The sequence below is a fragment of the Antrostomus carolinensis genome, unplaced genomic scaffold (genome assembly GCF_000700745.2).
Source record: "Antrostomus carolinensis isolate BGI_N321 unplaced genomic scaffold, ASM70074v2 scaffold8543, whole genome shotgun sequence".
NCBI classification, from domain to species: domain Eukaryota; kingdom Metazoa; phylum Chordata; class Aves; order Caprimulgiformes; family Caprimulgidae; genus Antrostomus; species Antrostomus carolinensis.
The window spans coordinates 1,226-9,967 of record NW_010304394.1 but is presented as its reverse complement, the minus strand read 5'-3'; the positions used below and the strand labels follow the sequence as shown (position 1 = coordinate 9,967).

The 8,742-nt window shown below is 52.6% G+C and overlaps 1 protein-coding gene across 1 annotated transcript; it reads right to left on the bottom strand.

The window, feature by feature from the left end:
- Window positions 1–361: 361 nt before the first annotated feature.
- Window positions 362–7,752, bottom strand: CD276 (CD276 molecule). Its single transcript, XM_010164429.1, has 6 exons — window positions 7,704–7,752; window positions 5,738–6,088; window positions 5,054–5,350; window positions 3,788–3,928; window positions 930–971; window positions 362–486 (listed from the first exon to the last, which is right to left on the bottom strand). The coding sequence occupies exons 1-6, from the start codon at window positions 7,750–7,752 to the stop codon at window positions 362–364; spliced, it is 1,005 nt and encodes a 334-aa protein (XP_010162731.1).
- Between the last annotated feature and the right edge of the window lie 990 nt (window positions 7,753–8,742).

Below are 8,742 nucleotides of genomic sequence, written 5' to 3'. Positions count from 1 at the left end.
CGGGTTGGTGGCGGGAGGATTTCTCATTTTCTCAGTGTCGAGCTGGTCAAGAAAATGAAGGATAAGAGAAGAAACACCACATGGGAGCTGCTGGCCATGTTGCTGTGTCACTAGTGGGAGATGTAAGTGGTGGCCAGAGTAAGCGCAGCCCAAAGTAGAGTGGAAAAGTGCTGGGAAATAATTGATCTGGGGAAATTTGATTGAAAACAGGGGAAGGGGACAGCAAGGAAGGGGACAGCAAGGAAGGGGAAAGCAAGGAAGGGGAAAGCAAGGAAGGGGAAAGCAAGGAAGGGGAAAGCAAGGAAGGGGGGGAAAACCAAACCAAACCCCAATGCTGACTGATGGAGATGCAACAGATGCTTTACACTTCGATCTGAGCATTATCTCCAGAGTGCTTCACAAAAAACCTCCATCTCAAACCAGGCTGTGGTCCTTCGCAAACGCACTCACCCTCTTTGCTTTCCGTTCTCTTCAGCGGCTGCAGGGCTGTGAAAAGCAAATCAACACGTGGTCACACCCCAGCGTGCAAGGAAACCTCTCCCTGGAGGAAAGAGCTCGGGGCCCCATTTTGGGGAACCCTCCTCAATAATTTCACCCACCAATTTCCATCACAGACCAACCCCTGGTTCTTAAATCTCCCCAGCAGCAAAGGAGTGATATCCCAAGTGGGCTTGCTCCTCTGCCAGCAGATAAAGGCAATCACCAGGCATAGAATTAACCTGTTTAATGACAGCAGAGCACCACAGTGCTTTTTTAATTAAGAGATAGGGTGGTTTATCAAGCTGCCAGTCTAACAGGGTGCATGGAAGAGCAGGTGAGCAAGGGGGTGCTGAGCACTGATGGAGGGTGTCTCCTTCTATAGGGGACAGTGGCACAAGCACACGCTATAACACTCTCACACATATAACAAGTGAGCAGCATGTACCCACCTGTCTTGGGTTCTTCCCCCTCCTCATCCTGCTCCTCTGTCCCTGCAAAAGAGCAAACTGGGATGTGGGAAGTATCTGCCAGGCTTCACCCCAGCACCCACCCTGAACCCTGCTTTGGTGGCTGCCACTTGCATTGTCACTGTCCCCAGCTGCTTGGAGCCACCACCATCACCACATATTCCTGGTTCTGCTCAGGATCAGGCACTACTGGGCTGCTGGGGATGCTCAAGGAGGGGGGTGACTGGTACCCATCTGCACCCAGCACCCCTTCCAGCACCCCACGGAAGGTATTTCCCATGCCAGGGTGGCACACCCCCTAAATCAAAGCAGAAAAAGCCACAGCTCTGGGCAACACAGCGCAGCCACTTGCCTCCCTATTTATAGCACAGCTGCCCTCAGCGAGGGAGACCATGGATCCCCCGACACCTCTGGGACACCCCAAGGTATGAGCATCCCCTCTCCCTCCCGCAGCACCCACCAGGCTGCCAGGCTGTCACCCCATCTGTGAGCCCAGGGGCTTTGCTCCCCACGGGTAGAACCTGTCACAATGCTATTCCCAACCAGTAAGACCCGTAAAAATCACTGCTCCTGCCTACCCAGCTGGGACCTCTCACAGGCAGGGTCACTGCCTAATTCTGGGATGACCAAGAGCCACAGCAAAAGGTTATTGCTACAGGCATGTGGCCATCAGTGTGAAACATCTGGGAGCTGTGTCCTCATGCTAAAGTACTGAGGTCGGTTGGCTCAGGGCCACCACTGAGCGTCACGGCACTGCAAATCCCCTGGCTGAGGAGAAAATAATCTGTTACAGAGGAGGAAAAAAAAAAAATAATATCAATATATCCTGCAGACAATTCCCTGGGATCTGCTGGGGAAAAATCCCCTCAGACACCCACCAGTCAAGCACTGTGGTGGCATCAGCACCAACGTCCTCCTCAGCAGAGAGAGGAGGAGCAAAGCGGGAGCCCCCGGGGAGGGAGGCTGCGGGTCCCAGTCCTGTAGCACGATGCTGGCAGGGAAAAGCTTTGGCAGAGCAAATTCCTCAGGACGCAGCGAGAGAAAACCAACGGGGAATGCCAGCAAAGCTGCATCTGCAGCCATTTCTGGAGCACAACAGCTTTTTTAAAGCAACAAAGTCCTCCTTTGTGTGCAAACATCTCTCTGTAATAATGAAATAATAAACCCAAGCAGGAGAAGGATGCAGAAACAAGAGCACAGAGCATATCTCTCACATTATTTCCACGTGTTAAAGCGCTTGGCATTTCCGTGTTTGGTAACTGGAGGAGGAGATGCTCCACATATGCCCAGGTGTGGGTACCAGACATGCTGAGGATGCTCAGAGCAGGAAGGTGCAAGGGGAAGATAAGTTGGGTGGGAGGAAAAACAAGTGTATGCTTGAAAAAGTCACCTGGAGCGATGCACACAGCCAGCACGGGCTCTCCAGCATGGATCTACTGGTGCCCACCAACCCCAGCAGCTCTTAGCATCCCTTTAAAAAGATGCCACCACCAAGGCAAAGCAGTGCTAAGTAAAATTTGCCCTGGCTCCCTGTGGAATAATTACTGAAGGTGACCTGGATATCTCTTTATACCTACATCTCAAGACAAGACAAGGTATAGCGTGAAGGAAACAGTCAGGGTAGAGTGTGGTTGGTATGCAAGAAATCTGTTCCATGGTGGTTCCCTAGGTACATCCTGCAACCTCAGAGTCATTGACTCCAAAAGAAACAGCACGGAGGGTGGAATGGAGTGGAGACACCACAGCCAACCTTAGAGTCATTGACTGCAAGAGAAACAACATGGAGGGTGGAATGGAGTGGAGACGCCACAGCCAACCTTATAATCGTTGACTGCAAGAGAAACAACACAAAGGGTGAAGTGGAGGCACCATGACCAGGGTCAGTGCAGAGCAGAGGGGAACTTGATGGTGCTGTGGAACTGACAAGCTACATGGGTGCTACCCTGAGCCAGCAGTTTCCCATCGTTTTGCCAAAACCATATCCTTGGTGGAACTTTGCTCATTATAATATCATTATAATGCTAAACTACACCTAGAATCCAAAAGCTACCTGCCTTTAAGGTGCAACCACCCTCCAATGAGCATGTGCTCTGAATTTCCTCTGGTCTAGACCTTTAAAAGCAAAGCCAGGACATTTTACACCAATTCTACTAAAGGTATGTATGACTAGAGTCACTCAAGCTCCACCTGAAAGTAAGAAAATAGCATTCAAATGACGTAAGAGGGGGAAGATGTTAAGGAAGATAATATCACAAACCATCGCCAATGTGACCATTTGTTGGGCTCTGAGCCTCTCTTCCTCCCCATAGGGACATCTATGGGGTGAGATTTGAACCTTCCCTGGGAAACTTAGAAAATTAGAGTTGTTTTTCTTTTTCTTAACATGTTTATAGATTTATGTTCTTAAGTATATACACTTTTTTGTGTAGACACTATATTTATCACCGGCAATCCAAAAAAAAAACCCTGGACTCTGTTGCTTCAGTAAACCACTCCATTCATTAATCCAGTCGTTATAGACCTCATTGAATGTGACCAAGCATGGCCGTCCTAGTTCATTCCAAAGTGACAGGACTGTCGTGCTGCATTAGTGCACCCGGAGCCATGGTAGTTCAATATATTGAATGTGACCAGACTGAGGAAAAATCAGTCCAAAAATTGCCCAAAAAATTGGGCATCACTCAGAATTTAAGCCCAGTTGCCCCCAGTCCCTCCAATATCTGAGGTTTATTTTTTGCCAAATTTCTTCCCTTTTAACACAACACTCCCTCAGTCCATCACCCTCCATCCATCCACCATTCCCTGCAATCCTCTTTTGGGGGGTTTACCCACCACGTTACCTGCATTTTCCTCCTCTTCCTTGCAGCTCTGGTGGATTTTCTTCTGGCACATGTACACCAAGACAGCAAGTAGCCCCACGACGCAGACAGCGAGTCCCACCGTCACCCAGAGAGCCACGGCAGGGAAGGCAAGATGTTGGCCTTGAGGGGTGGGAGGAGAGAAATACCACCATGGTGAGCATTGCTGTCCAACCTGGGGGACGTGTGCTCAGCGTTTGAGACCCCGTGGCGGTAAGGGCATGTCCCTTGGATGGAGATGGTGACCCAAGGGGTGGCTTTGGAAGTAAAACTACCAATGCCTTTAATTATGGTCTCTCCCAGCAGGTCAGGATCCAGCTGGGGAAGCAGTAGGTTGAGTTACTTCTTAAAATACTTCATTAACCTTTAAATAATTACAGTAATAAATTCAAATGGCAGGCTGACCCTTCACTCGCTAAGAAGCTCAAGAGAAGTATGAGATGATGCTGCATCCACTCCCTTTCTCTCATCTCACGCAATGGGGCTGGGAAGGATGGGGACACCTTCCACAGGTCTGGGATGGCCTGGCAGGGACCACTAAGGCTTGGGAGAGATCTCCTGGCGTGCTGGGAATCTCCCCAAGGCTGACCATTGCTCACGCACTTGGGAGCCTATATGAAAGCCACCCCTCTGCCCCTGACCAGTAGCATCCACTCAAATTTTCCTGCAAGAGTTTGGTGCATCCAGTGAAAAAATTGATGTTCCACCAGGGACCCACCTTCCCAATCCAGTAAGTGTCATATCAAGGCTAATTAAAAACTAATTAATGCTAGCAGGGAGCACACAAGGTTATAAAGAGCTCCAGGAGAAGCTCGAAGTGCAGCCACAAGGCTGGACGGGCTTGATGAACTTCTCCAAAACATGTTTCTGAAGTAGGATTGTTGCAGTTGGGATGGAGAACCCCAAATTGAGAGCATCCCATGAACGCATGCTAAGGAGAAGACAACTACTGTGCCCCGCGCTGCTTTCTGGGGTGGTTTTGACTTGGACAGGTCAACTAGTAATGCCCTGAGATAAGAACTAGGGATGCTGGTTCTAGCTGGGATGTTGGTGTGGGTTAAGTAGGGAGGACAGCACAGCCTCAACTCACCCTTGTAGGTCCACGGGGAGAGAGGCAGAGTGGGGATATGGGGTAGCAATCCCCAGGGTGGCTCTGGGACACAGTAGGGATCCCAGTGCCACCACGGTCACCTTCTTGAGACAGAGCCCATCCCTTCCTTCCCCCAATTTTGGCCCTTGCTGGCTCACCCGTGATGGTGACGGAAGCATGGGTCTCCTGCTGCAACACTGGGTTTCGCACCAGGCAGGAGTAGGTGCTGCTGGGCTCCACCAGCACCTGGAGGACACTGTGCACATCAAAGAGACCTTCCTTGTTGGCCACCTGGGATGTGGTGACATTTTCTGTGATGTTGCTGCCTTGGCTGTCCTGCCAGAGGACACTGGCCTCAGGGTAGCCACGGGAAGAGTGGCAAGTCACAGACGCCAGATCTCCTGGCTTCAAGTCCTTGTTGGGCTCCAGGTTCATATGGGGCTTGGAGTAGGGAGCTGCAAGGGAGAGGACAGCCAGCATGAGGCGACGGAGAAGACCAAAAGATCAGGATCTGGAGTAACCCAATGAGGTTGGGCAAACGCCAGCATAGACTCTTCCAGCTGATAAGACTAACCAGCTGAAGCCTCCCCAGCTTTATGGCCATACTTCCAGGTGGCCTCTCAACTGAGAGCCTCTCCATCACGACAGGGAAGGGACCGCACTCCTCACCAGCAATACCTGGGGGAGATGCAGCTGGTCGGTCTCTAACAGAGAGCTGAATTATTGGGAAGACCATGGCAAGGGTGGAGAGAGGTAGAGGCTCTACAAAGGACTGAAGCATGATGGAGAACCCTTTTCTTTGTGGGATACATACAAGGACACTCCAACTCTCCATCTCTCACCTGCCACCTGCAACGTTACAGCCGCGCTGTCATGGTCCCGGACCCTGACAAAGCAGGTGAAACTGCCCTCATCAGAGATCTCCACACGCCGGAGGAGCAGTGAGACGTTGCCTTGGGACAGCTGGTCATAGAAGAGGGCTGTACGGTTGGCGTAGCCCCCACCCTGGTCTGCCAGCTGATCCCGGCCACCGGAGAACCTGTGGACCAAGCGCTGGGTGTCCGTCAGCTGCCAGATGAGGCTCAGGTCATCGAGGCTGAAGTTGGCCTCAGGGGAGAAGGAGCAGCGCAGGGTGGCATCTCGGCCGAAAAGAGCCACCACAGGCTCATCTGGGACTTGGACCTCCATGGCACCTGCGGGAAGGTGGTGAGGGTAAAAGCATGTGGTGGTGAGACCCTGCAGAAGCACCTTCTTCCTTAATTCTCCACCCAGATAACATCTAAGCAAATCAAGGGATGCCTACAGGAGGGACTCAAGGGCTGGTGGCATCTCAGGACCCTCCCCAGCACCAGCCCCCAGCCAAGGCCACCCTGCTAGCAAGGGGACAGCCCCAGATCCATCACCAACCCTGAGGCATCATTGTCCTCAGCTTCGGCCATAAGCACCCAAACCTGCACCCCACCAGGACACACAGCCCAGTTTCTTACGGGGAGAGGAGGCCGGTGGGTGACAGGGGCACCAGGACGAGCCAGCATCACGGCCCATGGCTGGCAGGCGCTAGATGGCACCAGTGCTCCAGCACGATGCCAACCAGCGTGCCACGGCAAGATGCCAACCACGTCCCAGTGCCATCGCAAGGCGCCAACCACGTCCCCGAGCCACGGCACGATGCCAACCCCGTCATTGCATCAGGGAGTGATGCCAACCATGCCAGGGCTGCTGGACCCTCCACTCTCAGAGCTGGTCCTGTGGTGTCCATTGGCAGCAACATCCCCCAAAGCAGACCCATCACCTCTTCATTCACCAATTCCAACCCCAAAACAAGGAGGAAAAGGGGAAAAAAATCTTGCCTCGACCAAGGATTTGCTTTATATTCCGACCTCAACACCGCTGCAAAACACAGGAAAGCCGTTACCTGCAGGAAATACCGCCCTGGGGATGCGGGCAGCAACAAGACATTAAATTTTAAGCAAGAGCCCAAGCAGGGAGGATGAGGAGCTGTGGGAAGGAGCTGGGCTGCAGAAGACCTGCCAAGAACCGCAGACGGACAGACAGGCAGGAGAAGAGCGCCTGGGCAGCCTGCCTGGCTCTTGGCAGACTCGAGAGTGTCACGTCTCCCTCCAGCTAATAATAAATGCCAGTAGGTTTTAGGAACGTTATCCAGCCTGGCCAGAACCGCTGCTGGCTGCTGAGCTTCCCAAAAGGATTCAATCCCAACATCTCTTTGAGGCTGAGGTGCTACAGCCTGAGAGACCAGGAGCTGCAGCAGCACAGGTAAGTCTAGTAAGATCCAGGTAAGTCTGGGATATTGGAATCCCAGTTTGCTCAGAGAGGTGGAACAGGGTGCCCGGAGAGGTGGTAGAAGCTGCATCTCTGGAAACATTCAAGGTTAGGTTGGACGGGGCTCTGAGTAACCTGATTTAGTTGACGATGTCCCTGCTCACTGCAAGGGGGTTGGACTAGATGGCCTTGAAAGGTCCCTTCCAGCCCAAACTATTCTATGATTCTAAGTCAGAAACTTTCAGGATTTCATCCTCCCATGGCTTCGCCATTCAGCTGTAGCACATGGGAGATGGTGTGCACTGCTACAAGGGTGGCCCACGTGCACCAGAAGCCATCACACCCATGGGGTTACGTCCTGGACAGCTGGAGGACCACAAAACCAGGAGAAACACCTTATGGGTGCTGCCACCAGGAACCACAGGTCAAAGGTAGCTTTGTCAGGATGAATGCAGCATTCAGGACATCTCCTTCAGGGTGGTGACACACAGACCATGCCAACCCCAAATTCTCTCCATTCCCACCCACCTGCTAGGCTGAGCACCAGTGCTCCCAGGGCAAGTAGTGGACAGAGCATCCTTGGCATGAGCAAAGGTCAGGTAAGAAAGTAGAACTGAGCACAGCTCCAGGTGTTCTTCTCAAAAGGAATCTTCTCTCTTGCAACAAGCGCCCTGAGCTGGGGAAAAGCAGAAAGAAACACTGAGATGGTGCCGAGGATCAGGGGCAGAGAGAAGAGAGAGCAGGAGATCAGCATCAGGCAGGGGATTCCATGCCAGCCATCCCCTCCAGATGCACCCACCCCATCATAAAATGCAGGAGGGGGTTCACCTCCTGCCTGGCACGGCCAAGGGACAGGGGATGTGACGGACCCAGAGGCAGCTCTTGTGCTGGAGGCGTTGGCTGGTGGCTGGAGAAACCACGTGAGCTTCTTCCCCTCCTCACTGCTCCTCCTCCCCTTTTTTTTTCCTTCTTTCCCAGCTTTTCCCCACAGCATTGGGTTCTTACATCCCTGTCCTCCAAGAGGAAGCAACTGGCTCACAGTAGCCAAAATGGCTAAAAACCAATCACAAGAGGTTTGCAGATCCTTGGTGGCTCAAGAGCTGTGAGGTTCATCCCTGCTCACAGAAAGAAAGCCTCTGGCATGAGGTTGCCCCAACAGGGAATAAAACCCGAGTGTCTTGGAGTTGGATGTGGGGAGAGGCAAGGGCAAGCTGCCCGGCACCGCTGGCTACCGTGGCTCACTTCCCAATCATCCTTCCCCAGCCGTGCCAAGAACTTGCCGGGCTCCGCGTGACCGACGTTCCTCCCTCGTAGCATAAATGAGCCCCAGATATCGCAGCCAGTGTCACCACTGCCGTGTCCTGCCCCTGTCCCAGCATATCCCAGAGCTCTGCCCGGAGCCTCTAGTGCCGATGGTTTTTGGTGCAATAGCCATATTCGCAATAAATCGGTGTTGTGGCACTTTGGTTATCGGCACCTTCCTCCTTAAACCTCCTTTAATCGGGGAAATGGCAGCCCTGAAGCTCTGCTAAGCTCAGCTCAGCTCCCATGGGGGAAACTGAGGCGT